General features: G+C 46.1%; 1 protein-coding gene across 1 annotated transcript in view; it reads right to left on the minus strand.

Annotated features, from left to right (window-relative positions):
- The window catches only part of LOC135828454 (protein slit-like), a 60,178-nt gene that overhangs the window by 20,553 nt on the left and 19,744 nt on the right, over positions 1–19,881 (minus strand). The window contains exons 5-8 of the mRNA XM_065340903.1: positions 18,191–18,262; positions 12,223–12,294; positions 5,664–5,732; positions 884–1,008 (exon numbers count right to left, since the gene is read on the minus strand). Of these exons, the coding sequence (XP_065196975.1) occupies positions 884–1,008; positions 5,664–5,732; positions 12,223–12,294; positions 18,191–18,262 (338 nt within the window). The remainder of the gene's footprint in view (positions 1–883; positions 1,009–5,663; positions 5,733–12,222; positions 12,295–18,190; positions 18,263–19,881) is intronic.

The following is a 19,881-nucleotide window of genomic DNA, read 5'->3' on the forward strand; positions in this document are numbered from 1 at the left end:
ATTTGACGTGCACTCTAAAACCTGTCTGGTTTGGAGCCACCTCTGATTTGAAGCGAAAAATTGGGCAAATTGGAGGCAATGGGTCAACCCAAAGGAGTGGCTCAGTTCGATTGACTCTGGCCTCAGAGCAAACTTCAACATGCCATTTTCCTTCCACAAACATAATTCGAGTGAACAATCAATGCTGATGATCGGTTTGGGTCTATACAAATTTGGCTGTCAAGCCGTTCCGGTATCGAACCGTCGACTCTACCCTGGTAGCTGGTCTGCCATGGTCCAGCCACAGTGCAAGGTGAACAGTGCGCAATGCATGGGCTTTTTTACTTTGTGGGCACCGTAGGACTGAGCATATGTGTGTCATGCTGTATCATTTGCATTAGTGCAAGTACATGTATTCACAAGTGAGATGAATCCAGTATGCATCACTATGTGGCTGTACTCGATTGGAAATTAGAACCGAACACTGTATCGCAGACTTCTTTGAACAAGACCTTTCACTTCCGCATGTAGAAAACTAGAGGTTCTGAAAGCGTTATCTTCATGCAGGCTTCTATGGGAACTGAAGGGAGCGTTGAATGAATTTTTCGCACAAAATCCCCATCTAATAGGGCACACAAATCCAAGTTCAGCGAGGGGTGAGAGTTTGATTGTGAACTGAAGACAAAGTGAGTTTCTTAGTTTCCTGGTACTAATACCATTCGACTCAGTGCCCCACTACAAGGGAGATTTTGATTCTAGGACATGCTTCGCAATTCGAAAACAAGCTCACAACCCTATGTACTGAGAAGTTAATGACGGCCTGACTTGTAGTTTTAGGAGTACAAAATGATCTTCTCTTGGAGATATTTTTAATTGTAGGTGTTTCCCAGTCAGTTCCACTTACTGAACTCCACTGATTCATTCCTCAAGCCCTTTTGGTCGAAAAAAGAGAGACCTCTTGATGCTACTTGAGAGATTGGGCAGAGTGATAAATCATCAATGTAGGCTTGATGTGGGTCCATTACATTGCTACAGAAAGAAAGGAAGAAAGAAAGAAGAGTTTTAAAGTATTAACTGGTTTGAGGGAAAGAGACAAACGGGAAAGGTCTGAAGAAAAAATTGACTGTCACCAGTTTTAAAGTAGTCCATTATATACACATCTTAGATACTAGATGTTATGCTTAATTGGTAGTGGTGGTTGATGGGAGTGGATTAAAAAGCATTCCTTCTGACAGGTTTTCGAATCATTGAGACAGCGTCAGAGAAAGGTGTGGTGTTGAACGACAATGCTTGTTTGAAATCTTTTATTCCCACAATGGCCTGTGGCCAATAAGAGAAAAACAATTACAGGCACGGGGATCGGATAAAGAGAAATCAAAGGTTAGCTGCTTGCTGAAAATAATAGTAGCGATGGCAATAGGGAGTTTTATCACATATGCTGGGCACAATGGGGGTATAGATGTGCTGAGCAATGTGAGCAGGTACATACGGAAGAAATGACAAGTGGTAGGATGTTTGCTTTGAAATCTCGTATGGGGTTGATTTACCGGAGGCTGAGTGGGATGCTATTAAAGAGATCAAGAGAAGCATAGATGGGGGAGTCTCTTAGCCGGTTTGTGCGTGTTGCGGGTAGCTCAAAGGTTCGGGGGAACCTGAGCGTGCGAATGGGTTGTATTCGGGGTAGGCGAATTGCAAGAAGTTGTGGTGGTGCATATCTATGGTGCAGGCTATGTACAAGAAGAATATGGAAGAGGGTACGGCGGCTGCTGAGTGATGGCCATTTGAGCCGGTGCAGCAGCATGGAGTGGGTTCTGTGTTCAAAGAGGGAGGAGATGCAAACAGAGGCGAGCAGCGCGCCGTTGGTGAGCCTGGCGAGTGGCAGTGCATGCTTGCACTAGGTGATAGTGCGCGAACTGCGCTCTCGTCGGCTCGATCAACATCTGCACTAGTCCTGCGAGTAGTTTGATGCTCATCAGTGGCACTGGCAGTGTGCCCGTGCTGGTCTGCATGGCCACTTTTGCTGGGCTGGCTGTGTTCAGTGACTTCCTGTACGAGTGAGCTGGCAGAGGTCACCGGGGTCGCTGCCTGTGCGTATGGTAAGCTGGACTGGCCTGTGGAGGCTGTCGGATCCGGTGCTGGGTCGTCGTTTTGGGTCTGTGCGTTGGTTGATGTGTGGGTCCGTGTGTTTTGGAGCTTGTTCGATTTTGAGCAGGAGCCGGGAAGGAGATTTTCTGAGTTGCAAAGGCGGCAAGTTGGCGCCTGGCCCTCGTGCTTCAAGCGGAAGGTGTTGCCTTCGGCTGTCCGCACGAATGATGGCACCTGCCTACAGCCGTTGTTCAGGCGAACAGTTGCGAAGCGTACGCCTGTTCCGACAAGTGCGCCCGACTTTGTGCGGGTACGGCCGTGGCGAATGGTGCCTCATACCGTACCGTATTTCGCGAGTGCATGGATTATGGCGGCATCGGAGATCCAAATCGGGATGTCAAAGATGGGTAGTTGCAGTGAGAAAGAATGGCGGACAGCAATATGTTTTTCGCCAAGAAAGAAACCGTGTTCTGGAATGGACTTCGTAGTGGACTCGCTACAGAATGTTACCTTGCAGGCTGATCCGGTAATTTGCACGGAGGCGATGTCAGCATAACCCTGGTCGATGAGGGTGTCCACAATTTCCACGATGTTCTGGCCTGCGAGGCCGTCGACAAATATGACAGTATTAGCCTTCAATTCAGCCGGCGACATCGACCTTGACAGTGGCTCTGGAGGCTCAGGCTTTGAGTGGCCTGGTGGTGGGGAGTAATCCATGATCGGCAGGTGAATACTAGTCAGAATAGCAATGCATACAATGCTTCGAGGGTGGGGACGCAGTCACGACACTCAGAGCTTCAAAACTTGCTTCTTACTCCTGGTGAGCTTTTTTTGTTGTACGCTTCCTGTTATCATTGTGTAGAGACATATTTTCGTCTCCACATCCTTGTACTTGTGAACACTTCCATTCCCCATTCCACGAACAAAACACACGAAAAAAAAGGATTGACAAAATTTAGTCCTCGTAACAGGTTTTCATTTGACTTGATGAGACCACACAATGCTTGCAGATGACAGCACGAACAGCTCACGAGCCATAGTCAGTGATAGCAAGTATTGTAACTGTTACTCCTGACAAGTCAAAAAAGAAAAGATACTGGTATAGACTACACTGAGGATAATATAAGAAAGTGTGTTAGTGAGAGTACATGTAGTGATAGCCAGGTGATAGGCGGCACAGCGTAGCAAGTAGCAACGCGAAAGGCTCCTGGGGAAAGCACTTCGTCCACTCACTCACCACACAGCACAGCACTTCACCGTTGTCACATTACAGCCATTCTTTAGTTTCCATGATGCTGTAGCTTAGAAATGAAGTAACAAAACAGGCTCACAAAATAAAAGTCACAACTGGCTATCACTACTATGTATTTCTGTAACATTATCTGTTTTTGCTTAGCCCTAATTATCGCGTCTAAGATGCCCCATTATGATTCCTTTTTCTGCAACGAAATGGTGAAGTTCGCTATCTGTTAAGTTTAAGAAAAAGAGTAAATTATCGTGTCCGTTCCCTTGGAAACTGACGACGGCCACTAACACCCGATAAACCCTAGCGGCAGATGTAGCGCCTAATGGTGGGGGTGAGTGGATAAGTCTCACAACCACTGGCACAAGTGCCAAGAACGACCCCATTAGCTGCATCCATGTACCCCTTGTGCCTGGCCACAAGTTCCCAGTTGACTGTGGGTAGCAGCATGGCTGGAAAAACCGCTCTCAGGCAGGACTTGAACCAGGTACCTCTCGTATCTCAATCATGGTCTTTGACCAACCCACTGTGCCTGCCCGCTATCTGTTAGCGATTCTATAATTACAACCTTCACTGACGAGATCCTGATGATCGAAACAGCTGCTGTCTGAAGGAGCAACCACTGTCACTTGTGCTGATATTTGCTGGCGTGTATAGCTGCTGGCGTAAAATATCTCTTGCTTTCTCCACCTGCCATATGGCAGTGATGGGAAAGGAACAGTTGTGGCTGCCACATCGGCAATTCGAGGAACGTGTGGGCCCAGGGGGCAGCCTGATCCATGTGTCATGAAGTAGAATAGTTCGCCTCTCTCTCCACAAGTATTTGATACCATACTGCACGTTTATTTATTGCTTCAAGTTATAGATTTTGAATTTGTACGTCGTGTTCTTCCTTTGAGACTTTGTTTACCGTTCTGTTCTTCTATCCGTACTCTGCATTCTCCGCGGCTGCTCTGTTCCTTTCTTCTCTTGCTATTATCATGTTTCCTTTCTTCTCTGACTCACACTGACTGTCAATTTGTCTAGTTTCAAATTGTTTCATCGTCTGCCAGATCGCAGAGATCGTTTCCTGCATCGTAGCTCACGGTTACTTTTCGAACGCATTTTTGCGTAGGCATTTTCACGAGTTGTGTTGACGTCATGCCCTATCAGCTACGCGTCATTATTGCGAGCATGTGCATTGCTTTTGCCTTCTGCCTTATTTGCATGCTGCGCTTGCTGCAAAGGTTAGCGTCCCCACGCTTGCTGGCCAAAGCCCCATTGACCGCGCCGCGTGCGTACTCGCACATGTCAGCCGGGCTTCTCCACGTCGCCTTGCCCCGCCCCGCCGGTTCCGTGGAGTTCCGGTTTTATTTCTCCTTGTTGATTAGCTCTCCCAAGATTGAGTTGTTGTTTTCTATATCCTTACCTAACTAATTCATTTCCAAGTATCTGTCCTTTTATTCACACTACTGTCAGAGTCCGCCGTTGTGAGTGCTGTGTGCATGTGCGGAGTAGTAGTAGTGGTGAATAATTGTTGTGCGTGCGTTACACAACAGTCACCACGGTGTGTTTCAATAATGTCTTTGAATGAGGCACACATCCCTCTCTCCAGACAGCTGTCATACGCTCCGCTGGATACGTTGACCACGGCTCTTGTACTGTCGCTGCCAGGTAGGACAATGTCTTCTTTGCAACGATCTCGCCATCAGTTTGCAGGCTTGAAAAGAATGCCAGGTCGTTGCAGCTAAAATGTGGCGACTGAGCTGGCTGGCATGGTAACCACTCGAATGCCAAATCCCTTCTTGACCCTGTGTTGTACCCAATGCTGCCGGTTTGCCTTGGTGGTTTGGGGCCTTGTACCATCGTGCTGGTAAGTAGAACAAGGGATTCCCAGTTTCAGGAGTGCCAGCGCCATGACGGAACAACCAAAACTTCTCTTCAGGAGTGCCAGCGCCACGACACAACAACCAAAACTTCTCACACATCGTATCGCAACCACCGTTCTTCTTCAGCACAACTCTGACATATCTGTCACGCTCTCCAGGTTAGGATGTCGATTTCCCCTGCTACAGTTCCGGTCTTTGAGCTGCGCTTGGCCTTTTGCAGCGAGAAGTGCCCCACTGTCCCATCCAAGTCGTATGAATCGCGATGCCATTGACGCTAGTCATGATGTTTTTTCTTCTTTTTGGTCTCCTTTGGTCTTGCCATCACAACCTCCTAAAAAGAAAGCTATTTAGATATCCCAACCGGACTGGATTTTAGCGGTCAAAAAGTGTGTGGCAGATAAGCGACAATTGCGATGAAACGGATCAAGTAGGAAGTGTCCGAATAAATATTTGAGACATGAGTGCATACATTATTACATAATACTTACAATTTGTTGATGACCAAGCCCGTGAAGAGATCATAAGGCAAAGTACTAATTTTATTGTTTCCAATCCATCTGTCAACAGGTGTCAAATGAAACAAGTTTATTCAAGCCTCCTGCTACACTTGGAGCAGCCATCATCCACATAAATCATCGTGCTGGGTAGAGTATCTCAGCTTGTGCTGGTGTCCCTCTCAAGGGAATGGGGAGAAACAACTGTCTTCTTCAAGAAACTTAAACGAATATATCGTATTTCTGCGCATATAAAGCCATGGCGTTATATCCGAATATAAGACCACCCTCACCTATAAAGCCATGGCGTTATAAGTGAACAAAATTCAATGTGGAGGAAGTTGCATCTGGCGTTTAGTTCAATTCTTTCAGTGAACCTACCGTAGCGGTGATTCTATCTGCATGTACCCATCCCCACGGTCACATCGTCAGGATCAATTTGGTCCCATTGGCCAAAGCGGTAAGTACCACAGAAAACCGAAGCTTCTCATAGCCGGTAGTACGCATGCGAACTGTTTTGACACCCTGCAAATCGTAGGTTTCATTGCTAGGCAAGTCAAACCAAAATGGAGACTCTTCCATGTTTCCAACATCAACTGGCTCCATTATCATCCTTCAGGATCGTCTCGCGCACGTTTTCCAGAAATTGTTTGGCAATGTTCCGTGCATTGTCTGGAATCTGTTGGCCAACAGTAGTTACTGGTCTTGAGCACAAATAATTCGCCGCAGGTACCGCGAGAGCCAACCTTTAGACTCATTGAAAACTCCTGTTTGACCATCGTGCAGGTCTCTCAGCAGCTCTTTGGCCTTCGATGTTATTGCTTTTCCATGAACACCAATTCCCTCTTCACGCTGGGAAGTGATCCACTCAACCAGGCATTCCTCCATGCACACACATTCGTTGTTGCTCTTGCTTTCATTGTTAAAATTCACACTTGTAAATTTCACTGCTGTTGTTCTTAGTGTTATTTCTCTAACTTAGATATTCTATAATAGTTCAATTTTGTTTCAGTGTCCTTCAGTACAACGGCGAATCCTGATGAGTGTTGTACGAAAACTTGTTTGAATCCTGATTATATATTTTTGTAATATTAACGCCCCTTTCTCGATATTTTTTCCAACTTCGTGTCTTTGCTACTTCACCCAGCACCCACCCGCCCCCTTTTTCGATACCAGGTTGCAACGCTAACACCAAGATGTCTGCCTCTGGTTATGTCCCCGACGTCATGAACTGGTGGAAGAGCAAACATAATGGCACAACAAGGTGCTCAGCATTGGCTTTGAGGACCCTGCTTGGAATTCGATGCCTACCTCTGAACTGCTCAGTCTCCAATAATGCATACCTCGGGACATGCTATGCTCGAGTAACAGTGGCTGCTGCTGATGATGAAAACAATGAATTCGAGAACTCATTCTGTTCGCCGACTATCCCGCACACCGTCAGGAAATGGCGATTCAAATCTGACAGCATCGTCGCAAGTGGCACGTCCCCAAGGAAGTCGAAACCAGGCATCTCCTTCCCAGGCCATGTGTAGTCAACCATGAAACCTTCACCCCCTAGCTCTACCGTTCACGCCCACCCAACCTACAATTCACAATGAACCGCCCAGCCAACCTGTAACAACATGTCTTGTAATCTACTCTGTAAACTGTTGCTCTGTAGTGAATAAATCGGTAGAGCTGTCCGTGGTTGCAAGCCTCCGCAAACTAGACATAATTTGCTTGTCTGAAACCTGGATTAACCCAAACATTGACCTCACTGGGGCAGGATACACGACATTCCGCCGTGATCGACCGCCACATGAAAGTAAATCAGGTACTGCAACTGGTGGTGTTGTGATTCTTGTGCGAGGCAATCGTTTCAACGATGTCCGCCTTCGCTTTGATCTTCAGCGCCTCAGCTGTGAAGCTGTGTGGGTTGCGCCGAAGCCTCACTCTGTCTTGGCTTCATCTACTATTGTGTGCTGCACCTACCGACCCCCTTCAGTGAGAAACGCTGACATCGCTCACTTCTGCGACATGTTTGTTGACGTCCTGATCTCAAATGCCGGACTTTTGTTCCCTCTCTTTCTTCTTTCTTGTTGCCTTTCTACTCTTTGGCATTCCAAGTGTGTATAATATTTCTTTCCTGATAATGATTGGTAAACTACGAAGTGAGTGTTTGAGTTGGTGAGTGTGATTGCCTCCGGGGCCAGCTATTACACTAAGACCCAGTGGCACAGACTCATGGAAAGTGGTTTCCTCACTGTCTTCAGCGCATCCCAGCCCATTGTTGAGACTACCTGAATTCCGCTCTCTCAAGTTGTGACTGGTCCTTTCTGCGCAGTGGTGGATCACCCGATGTTGATACTGCCTTCCAGCGCTTCAATGCCGTTCAGGAGGATGAGTTCAGCCAGAATGCCAGAATGCCGGATTTTGCACCCTCGTTTCGAAAAATTTCCCTGGGGACACATCCCTTCCCCGCCCCCTCTGGCCGGACCACCTCCAACGGCAATGCTACGCGCCCGCCTACATCGTACAACAGGATTGTGACCGGTAGTAACATAGCAAGGAAAGTTTTCTTTCTTCACGACTGAGCGTAGAGAAAGAGTGCAAAAATGTACTTTCCACTCACAAATATTTTCGTGCGTTTGCTCTTGTTCTGCGCAACTCCATTGAACCTGCCACCGTGGGCTTTGTTTATCCTCTTGGTAGCTGCAGTTTGCAAGTGCTCCAGCCTTTTGTTTCCACTCGCAGCCACACAACACCACAAATCATCTTATTTATCTTTTCATAGTCACGAGATTTACTAGCACTCAGTAGTAGTAGAGAAAGAAACGACAGTGCTGTGCGCCGTCGATCATGATTCGGTCCAGCCTACCAAAGGTCCACATCGCCTGATTGGGCCTGCACACTGATGCACCTGAAGTTTTTGGGAGCTGCTGATCGATTTGTGAAAGGCGGAAACAGCTAAAACGAGCTGAGCGTAACCCGCCGCATGCCAGCAAGCATTGTCGTACAAGGCGGAGCAGAGTCACCGTCGACAGCTACACAAATCATTTCGTTTCGGACGACCAGCAAATATTGTGGAAGTACAATTTAGTTGACAAAAAAAAAATTGGTCACTCAGCTCCGGCATGTCGAATCGACACCTACATGTACCGCAACCATACTCTTCAAAGGCTTCAACGAGTCCTTGAAAGTTTTTTCCATGGGCGCAGTGATGAGATCGAGAGGCTACGCAGTCAGTGAAGAGCGCTGTCGATCATAACATTGTATCCCAAATGGTGGCGAAGCTCCTGGCAGAGACACGCTGAAAGTTCCGGCAGTGGTGACACCGCAGTCATACTGAAGTAGTTGTCTGATATCGCGGCGAAGGGCAGCAAGGTCTTAGCGGTCTGTTGACAACACCAGCTGGAGTTCACTGGGACAGCCATCCAGGTTTCGGACCGCATATGGACCGGAGAGAAAACGGGTAAGTATCAGTACTTGAGATTGTGGGTGTTTTCGAGATTTTACAAAGAAGTTGACATGATTGAAAGGGTGTACATCCCTTTGTATTCACGGGAGCAAACAAATGCTTGGCCCCTACTGCCATAGGCCCTACAAAGGGTGCATGATCAATGTCACAGGACCACACGAATGTTATGGACTTGCAAAGCCATGTATATGACTGTATCGTGTTGGTGGAGGCAACCATGAACATCAAGATCAGTTAGTTTGTCAGTCTGAGTGCAAAAATCGGGCGACAATTGCATGACAGCAAAATTAATGTTGTCCAAGTCAAAAATCGTGCAAAAGTGACAGTGAAGTTTTGGCCAGGTATAATCGGGGAGTATCCGATTTGGATGTCTGCAGCTACCGGACACACAAGGTGGGACAATTGGCAGGGCCGGCCGGCAGGGTGAGACAGACGTTTTTCCACGGGTGGGGCCTACCAGACAGGGTTCCGGAATAAATTGACGCAAATGTTGACTGCTTGCTGACTTCAAACTTGTGTTCCTGTGGTGCCCATCCGCCCCCCTCACTTCAGATTATTAGTAATGTTATTCACACATTTCTACGGAATGAGTACGCGGCTAAGCAGTACAGGGATCCAGCATATGTTCTCTCAGCATAAAAGGAAGCAAAGAATAAGGAGTACATGGGCAATGGAAACAGTTCAAAACTGCAGCCAGGGATTGTATGGGTGCAAACAGGTATGACAATAGCCATGGGCTATTGCAGCAGCGGGCAACTTATGTGACAGCAACTGCAGGAGGGGGGCGTGCGATGTTGACCAGGGTTGGGCAGTGAATGAGTGTACTGTACGCATGGCACCAGTGTGCCAAAGTCTGGGGCACTGTGACCACCATCTGTGCTCAAGTGTAGAGTTACTATGGACATCATGGAGACCTGGCCAGAATGGCCATGGGATGATCAGCTGTTGGCCAGATTGGGTCAGGCGGCAACCGGGCGAGCACACATCAGCCAGGACAAAAAGTTTTTTTCACGGCTGAGCGTAGGGAAGGAGTGCAAAAACGTACTTTCACTCACAAGTATTTTTGCGCATTTGCTCTTGCTCTGCGCAACTCCGTTAAACCTGCTATCATGGTCTTTATTTTTCCTCGTGATAGTTGTAGTTGCCCGCCCACCCACCCTGGTTTCATGGGGTTCTTCCGCTGTTCTTCTTGATATTCTATGCCGGTGTGTGTGGCTTATGATTACGACATACACCGGTTCATTACATACAATTTCTTGTTGTCTCTATTCTTGGGTCCGACTGGGAGCGGGGCAGGACTTAATGAAATAGAAAGGTTTTTTGGCCGAAAGTCGTGTTTTTCCGGTTGAGCGGTCGCGGCGAGGAATGTAGGGAGTCTTTGTTTTCAGGCGCTCCCCTGCTGCCCGGTCACCCATGTTCACCATTGGCCATGCTGTTTCACTGGATTTTGCGACCTTTTCTCCCTCCCGCTTGCTGGCGGTTCTTAGACTGATTTAAATGTTTTTCGGCTATTTATCTAATATGTGGCTGCGAGTGTGGTTTTTGCTTCTACTCATTTCTGGAAAACTACTACGGTCGTGAGTGTGATTGCTCCGGTAGACCACTACCCCATGTACTGAACAATTGCTTTGTGAGTGAATAAGCGGGTTTTGACTCCATCGTACCATGCCTCCTGAGTTAGTTCTTCGCTTATATCGCCTGTATTCTTTGGAGCAGCATACTCGCCTCAAGCTGCATGTTTTTGTGAACCGCTGCATGGCCCAGCATCTTGCTAGTCCTCTCCTTCAGTCTTTGTAATGGCTTCGGGCAATTGCACCTAGTCACCAGGCAAGGCGCGAAGAGGCTTTTTCTCCCACTTGTTGGTACGCAGCATGGCTTGCGTTCTATTTATTTTCTGGCGGCAGGCAGATGGAATTCTCCCTCAGCTGACTGTCGACAGGCCCAGTCTCTTGCTCTGTTCATAAACATGGTTAGAATTTACCTAGGGTTCCCGGTAAAAAGGCAGTAGCCTGCTGGGACTCCCCTAGTAAAAAAAAAATAGAAATTCCTACCAAAAAGTACCGCAAGAGCGCCCCACCTTGATTTTACAGCCAAGGGAAGGAACATTGTATGGCAGAGTGCAACAAAGTTTGTGCGTTGTAAGAAACTTAAGCCTAGTTCACATTCGACGCAACGCCGACGGTACGGGACGTAAGGGCTTGTCGGGAGGGCTGGGGTGAGCTGTAAAATCCTGTACGATTCATACGACACGACATGCAGCAGTCGTTGCGGAAATGATAGAATAGTTCGTATGTCACGCTTCTGAACTATCCCTAAATACAATAAGTGACATGAGATCTTATGTTGCAAAAATTAAACTCGAGTCGTGCCAGCCATTCTGTGAGTTATCATGGGAAGCGCAGTGTTCGAAATGCTAAAAATTTCCAAGTACGAATCGGGAGTGGTCGGCGCACGACGCCGTCTCCTGTTCACACTCGAATTGCAGCCGTTTTGTACGCTTGCGTCCCCGTCTACGACCGTCTACGGTATGAAAAGTTGGATCGATCCAACTCTTCCCGTCGCTTCCCGATCTGTACGGTAGTACGGTTGCGTTCCCGTCCCTGGTGTTCACATTGGACGCTGTCAGACCGTCCCGTTGCTTCCCGTCGATCCTTACGTCGCGTCCCGTCACGCCCCGTCGAATGTGAACTAGGCTTTAGTGTACTAGGGTCACATTTGGCATGTATTTGTGTTGAGCTCGCGTCCGCTCCAGGGCAAACTGCGTCTGGATTGACTGGATAACCTGCAAGGTGTGTACAAGGTCCGCGTCATATGACCTACAGACAGGACACCACCTCCACAACGCAACCACAAAATGACGAGATGGTGGGGCGCTCTCGCGATACTTTACGGTAGAGCTTAAGATCATCCGATTTGGCCAAGGGACAGCCGAGTTACATCAGGTTGCACTTTGAAAACGTGCAATGTGCACTGGCATGGATGTATCCACACTATCGGAGTATCAAGTACACACAAGGAGTAAAACGATTCTGTTAGGCATCCCTGAGTAAAATTATGAAAATTGCAATGCACATTGCGGTGGCCTAAACTTACATTTCGTTCAGTTTGCGATTTTTAAGGAAGAAGTTGTTTGGCAAGTAAGTCAACTGGTTCGTCATACATCCACTGTACACATATGAAGTGGAAATAACAGCATTGGCCAGACATTACACTATAATTATGTGTATATGAAAATTCGTACGGTGAAATAATTTTTGAAGATAATGACATTTTGATGTGAGCCATGGAATCTTCCAGTACTTAGAAGAGTCAAGATGATCTACGCACTTCCCACCCCTTTAGGAGCTGCATCCATTATTTGGAACAATGTAGTGTAGAGCATAGTGTTTGAAATGCCAGAATTGGAAAATTTTCCATTGCACGCATATCCACACATTGCCCTACAAGCATCGTTTCACATATTCTCATGCATGTCGACATACAGGAAATGCTTGCGGGGAAAATTGTCTTTATGTTCCTGTACTAACAACAGAGAATATTATTATTATGGCCATGTAAATAATATTGTTTATCTTCCGCTTTTCCCGAGAAATCGGGGCGGACGGCAGGTTTTCATTTTATTTTTTATTATGCATGTACCTGTATTGTATGGTTGCAGGGTTGGAGTGCATCGTGTATAATGTATAGATTATAACAAGGGACCGAGTGTACATCGAGATTTATCCCATGGTACGGTACGGAATACCTGTTTCAGCCAATCAGCAGCCTTGTTGACGGAGAAATATACAGTAAAACCTGTAACTAAAGACCACCCCTTGGTGCCAGCAAAAGCGGTCTTTAGTGGCAGGTGGTCTTTAGTTACAGGTTTGCACTGCACGACCATTATATGGATCCCGTATTTAGAAAAGCGATCCTGTCAGCTTTTCTATTATTGTGTTCACATGGCAGAAAAAACGACATCGCTATGCTACGTAAGTTTCTACGTAAGGTGCTCGGTATTTCACTTAGGCTACGTAAGTCTCTACGTAAGGTGCTCGGTATTAGATCTACCAACGCGTGGTAGCCGTGTGCTGTGCACGTGCACGGCAGACATTGTGTTCAGTGCATGCAGTCCGCGGATCCGTGTTCGGATGTGCATGCGCGAGGAACTTCCTTCTTTGGAACTGCTTCTTGCATGAGCTGTTTCGGATATTTCGTCTCATGGCCTGGCTTATTTCGTTTCGGCGCTGCTGAGACCTCCTTTCGCGGAATATTACTCAATGACAGGTGAGTTGACCAGTTGCCTTTGATTCATTTGCTTGTGTTGACTCTTTCATTCAGGAAAAGTGTGCTGATTTTGGGGTGGAATGCAATAAATAATGGAAAAGTTGACAGGATCTCTTTTCTAAATTTTGCTTTTCTGCTGCCGAGCTGCGAGGCCCCCATTTACGGAATAGTCGATGATAGGTGATCTCTAAGTTGACCGGTTTCCTTCGATTCATTTGCTTATGTTCACCTTTCATTTACGGAAACGTGTGCTGATTTTATTCGGATTTAGATCCATTTTTATCTCTTTGCCCTTGTCTACAGTGTGCGAAGAACGCGAGTTCAACTTCTTGACGGTAAGGCTTATGTTAGATGTGTTGTCGAAATACTCATATTCATTGTACATTGGTACGTTACAAGTAAGGCACTGGTCAGTGGCATACTATCGTTGGCAGTTCCCAATCTGGAGGGAAAGGTTGAAGTACCAATTGACCGAGTTTGCAAAATATATTCGCATATCAGGGGAAATCTCTATTGTGGAGAGGTTCAATAACTTGTTTGTTTCATACGAAACAAGCCAATGGGTGCAGTCTCGTCTCGTGAAAATCTCGTACTTGTATGATTAGATTTGTTATCTCAAGTCTGGGCTGTTCGATTTGTGAGTACCGCCGAGATTGCACTGCGTCAAATAAAGTTTCGTGCCGCCAAAGCAAGAATTACGATCTGCAATCTGTTTGTAGTACCTGTAAGAATGTGGAGTACATGTATCGTACTTTCTCTGTCGCTGTTTCAGTTGCCGTCATGTTGCTAAAGAAATGTTCAGTACAGAGGTTCTGCAAAACGAAAATTCGAACAGTCGAACGACAGTCCTTGCGAAAGTGTGTGCGAATTTTTGCACGAACTTTGCGTTCTGCACATTTTCGTAGTTTGCGCGGGCCAAGTGCACTTACGCCATGACCCGATCTCACGAATTTTCCTACGACAGTTCATTTCGCGTTCCCTGCAAGTTTCGCGTCCAAAGGTGCGAAGTTTCGCACTTCATGATGTAGAGCGAAAGTTTGTACGCATTTTCGTTTTGCAGAATCTCTCTAGTGACTCAATTGTTTCATACGAGACGAGTCAATGAGTCGGTGTGGCTTAGAATCTTTCGCTGTAGAAGAAATCTTTTCGTATGTCTATTGGAGATATAATTGTATTCTCTGGTTATAAAATAGGTTAAGCTCACAGAATAAATACCATCGGTCCCTTGGTGTTCGTCCTAAAGAGGTTCGACTGGATATCATTCATACTCACCAAAAGATGTGTAAGATTTTATTATTGTGAAGTGCCTTGTTTATCTCTCAGCACCTCCAACCATAGCCTTGCCCCTTTTCTCCTCAGGATCAGTGTAGTTGTTGGAACGAGGTTTTGGACTCAGCAATGTATTCGTTTACATTTTAATACATGTTTATTGTTCCTCCTTTGCTGTGTTGTTTTAGACAATCGTGGACTAACAGTTTGAAGTCATTGAACTACTTCCAAAAGTTGTATCGACATCAACAGGATTACGATTTCAGTTTCAATATGATGCTGGATGACCTTATCACGATAACCCATGACTATAAACCATTATAAACACAGAATCAACAAAAACATCTGCGACACGCACCTGCCGCATGGCTACATTTCTCAAATAAATCTGATTGAGGGTGAAGTAATCTGTAATATCTGAAAGGCAAGACAGTTTTATGAGTCATGAAATTCTGCAACAGCAACATGCACAGAATGACCTCCGTATAAAAAAAGTATCACCACCACTGCTCACATGTTTCCCCGCAGAAGAACATGCATTATGCTAGTGCCATTTTCTGCAAGAAAAGGCTTGCACATCAATGCGTATAATATGGTATTGATATGATGTGAAGGCCATCATTTACATATTGATATAGGGCATTCCATTGATTGGTGACAGAAAAAACAAAAGAAATTATAGCAATAAAAACTGCTTTATGGCAGTTTTCTAAAAAAAGTTATTGTGTTCTAGTCCATGGACCCCGTCTAAAAAGTAAGAAATTAACGAAATGTGATAGCTGAAAATTAAAATTTCACACAAAACCTCACAATAATCACACACAGAATGAAAAGCTACATGCAGAAGACCTTTTCCCCTCGCGATCCTCTTTCCTATGCATGCATGTTGCCAATTGTTGGTGCAGTACAAGTTTAGTGTTGAAAGCAGGGAGTAGTATTGTACTACTCCCTGGTTGAACGCAGCATTTCAAGTGTTGTGATTATTGTGAGGTTTTGTGTGAAATTTTAATTTTCAGCTATCACATTTCGTTAATTTCTTACTTTTTAGACGGGGTCCATGGACTAGAACACAATAACTTTTTTTAGAAAACTGCCATAAAGCAGTTTTTATTGCTATAATATGATATGTATGTCAACATGCAGCTAATACGATTCCCCAGGACTTGCTCAATGCCATTCTTTTTTTCAGGTCAAACAACCCTTGGAGAGAGAGAGAGACCAGAGACGGAGAGAGACAGAGGGAGAAGACTATTTTTTGCAGACATTAAATTCAGCTGCTACTTCTGAAACCAGGAGTCAAACGTTCCCCGTAGGAGTTTCGTTTTACGTTGGGTTTCAAATTTGTTCATGTGATCAATCGTACCGACTGTCCTTGTTTTACCTTCTCGATTGCTTGAACGCGATCCTTCAGCATCAGGACCTTGCGGTGCTGCTTTGTTTCTGGATTCCATGATGCCATCGTCGATTCGTCTGTATGGCGGGGGTGTCAGAGCCGCTCTATCTTCATTTCTCCTCCGAGTAGTAACATCGATCAGAGAGCGCTTTCGATGCGCTCTCCAAGACTTTTCCTATCGTGTTTATTCTTGACAGAGCTTGAAATTTGGACAGGTGTAGTGCAGTCCACACCGATTCCACAGTCAAAATGACCTGTGTTCATTTGTTCAGCTGTAGTGTCAAAAGAGTCCTTTCAGGACCATGGAAAATCAGCAAATTTTCCAGAAGGGGCTTCGAGCAACATTTGAATTTGTACATCGCGGTCGCTAGTTACGGGTCAATAATCATCTTTGGGGCAAGAAATGGCGGTCGGTGGTCGCGTTCAGCAGGTAGTCGCTAGTCACAGTGCATTTTGAATATGAGACCGTCCGTGCCTGGCGAAGTGGTCGATAGTACTAGGCTGGTCGCTGGTCACGGTGGTCTTTAGTTACAGGTTTTACTGTAGAGCGATACCCCGCGCTGGGGTTAAATATTTGACCCCAGCGCATGGGTATTGCAATATTCCCCGCTGGGGTCAATAATATTAACGTGCTGGTCACGCTCTATTTTGGACAGTACATGGGATAAATGGATTATACCATTCGTACTTTGTGTATACCGTGTCCCTTCTACTTTCCCTCATGCTAACGCACTCGTGAAAATATTCGGCGGCATGCCCCTCGTACTCATGCGATAATCCATACATATACACCGGTTTATCACTCCCTTAGTATTGACTCCCATAGATTTTTGCCATACCTAAGCAGTCAAATATTCCTGCATATTTCACTCCTTAGGGCTATATTGACCGCTTATATTTGACTCCTTTTTAGCGATTGAACACAGGCCTTGGCTAGTTGTGATAAATCTAATATTGACTTCGTACTTGGTCAGTATAGGAAATAAAAGACCTCGTAAAATACCTTGGCTTCGCTTTGGTCTTTTACTCGGCTTTTATTTCCTATATTGACCTCGTACTCAGTCAATATTAGATACATATGTCACAGTAATGTAGTTAGTGGGTGTTAGCATCCACCAATCACACTGCCATGTTTGCATCTGCCACGAACCGCTGCGTCAGTGCTTTGCGCACTTCACTCACACTGCCAGCGCATAGATTTGGACGCGTTTAGCCTGACGTCGCACAATTGCTTCCTTTTAACTTTTGCGCCCTGCACTCACACTGCCAGCGCATGGATTTGGGCGCGCTTAGCCTGACGTTGCACAACTGCTTGCTTTGAACTTTCTCTTTCTCTCTTGCTGTTGGCTTCACTTCAAAATCTAATTAGTGGTGACTTTTAGCTTGTGCCAGCATCAAATTTTCAGCGTTCTCAGCTCCCTCAGTTTGGCTTCTAGCTTGTGGCAGCTTCGAATAACTAATTAGCCAGCCATTTCGGTTGTGTTGACAATTCGATTGTGTTCAGCTCGTACTGTTGGTGCCTGAAACAATGTCATCTATTGTGCATTGGATGCGGGTGGCAGAACTGCGAGCCGAGCTGGACGATCGAGGTTGCTGACCACCGGAAAGAAATCCATTCTGGTTCAGAGATTGCTGGATGCCATTGAGCGAGAAAAACTGGGTCCAACTCCTCACCCTTCAGCAAACGACTCTGCTGGACCAACTGTGGATACGTGCGAGGTGCTCGCCGATCCCCCGGTCACCTTGGCTCTGAAGGTATTCGCGAACTTATTCCAGCTGAAATTCGTTCTGCCATCACAGACGAGTTTGGAGCCTCTCTTCTGTCGCAGCCAAGTATGGCACCAGCGCCACCAGCTGCGTCAGCCGACATTGGCGTGAGTGCTACGTGCTCCACACCGCATCACGCTGCGGGATAGGATATTGCGAGGTGAGTTTGTGTGTGTGTGTGTGTGTGTGTGTGAGAGAGAGAGAGAGAGAGAGAGAGAGAAAGAGAGAGAGAGAGAGAGAGAGAAAGAGAGAGAGAGAGAGAGTGTGCCTGCATGTATGCATGAATGTGTGCGGGTGTGCATGAGTGTATGTGAATGTATGTATGCGCTATAGAGAACTATGAAGCATGTGCACTCTTCTACTCACAAAAGACGAAGGTCCACAAGTTTGTATAGAAGCTTGGGTGGAAACGACTTGAAACTGTTTTCGTCTAGGGCGCTGAAAACAGAAACAAAAGAGCATACTCCATTTAAATAGGAGAAGTTTAAATTCATTGTGTTCAGTTTAGTGGTGAAACGAGTACGAATATTGACTATCCGAATATTCTTTCTGGTAACGAACGATCGAGCGAATATTCGTTCGTTTACGACTGACATGTAGTATCACTATGTGTTCATGTTTCATGTATTTGAAGACGGTTTCATGCTGTAGGAAAGAATACAATCGTGACAGGATTTCCAGGGTCTTCCAATACACGACAGTATGGTTGGAAATCCGCAGATATATTCACGCATAAAATAGTTGTGTGGCCCAGCACACGCGAAAAGGGTGCTTATATTGTAGCTCGCTGCACACTAGGGAGTAGTACGATAGTGTGCGTATTGTACTACTCCCTGCTGCATACCAAACTTAAGCCTAGTTCACATTCGATCGATGGGGCGCGACGGGACGAGACGTAAGGATCGACGGGAAGCGACGGGACAGTCTGATGGCGCCCAATGTGAAGACAACCGTTCTGCCGTAAGGATCGGGTAGCTACGGGAAGAGTTGAACCCCGTATGTTCACGTAACTGGCAAGACAGGGTAAGGCCCTTTTTCTGTTTTCTTTTACATATCTACGTCTTGTTTTTCGCCCGTAAAAGAGGCTTACGTCCTGTAAAAAACGAAGGGGACCCAAGCGTATGAAACGGCTCCATTTTGAGTGTGACACAGGAGACAGCATCATGCGCCGACTACACCCGATTCGTACTTGGAAATCTTTAGCATTTCGAACACTGCACTTCCCAATGGGAAGAGAGCGAGGCTGCTCTGAAACCATTTTTTTTCCTATGAATGAAGCTGCAGGAAGCCTCACCACTGCTACAATTTGAATGGCACACTTTTCGAAGCTACTTTTCGGTCTTCATGAAAAACTTGTATTGTGAACATGATCCCGCTTCATTCAATTAGAAATAGTTGAAAAGAAGTCATCCAAAAGTCACCCCGTAACGGACCGTGCCTTATGACTCGCGCTGTTCGCTGTTGAATGACGCAATGGCTGCGGCATGTCGTGTCGTACGAATAGTACAAGATTTTACAGCTCACCCCAGCCTTCCCGACAGGTCTTTATGTACCGTACCGTCAGAGTTCCGTCGAATGTGAACGAGGCTTTAGAAAAAACTGAAAAATGCATTTGAAGCTGCACATCAAATTGTCACGATTTGGAACCACTTAAGCAGATTTCAAGCGGGCTTACACTAATAAACTGGCGATTCCGTGGAACTTCATTTATCTTCTGCGATAGCTATCACGCTCAGCTGGCGTGTCCTTTTTACAGATCAAAAATCGGCCCTTGCATCGTCGTGCAACACTTGTTTTCACTAATGGCTGTAGGCACTCAATCTGTGCTTTGAAGTTAGCTTGAGTTTGGTTCTCCTTCATTAAGCTTCATTAAATCAAGCTTTGTCTTCAACATGGAGAGTCGTCGTTGGTTCACGGAGGCTGAGACACTACGGACTACCTGCTGTACTTGCTGGCGACGATGAATTTACTGGCGCTGCCGCTGATATCGGCAGCAGCGGATAAGATCACGATTCGCCAGGTGGCAACGAAGAATTTGGCGATGCTGATGAGGAAGA

The sequence above is a fragment of the Sycon ciliatum genome, chromosome 12, assembly GCF_964019385.1.
Source record: "Sycon ciliatum chromosome 12, ocSycCili1.1, whole genome shotgun sequence".
Lineage (NCBI taxonomy): Eukaryota > Metazoa > Porifera > Calcarea > Leucosolenida > Sycettidae > Sycon > Sycon ciliatum.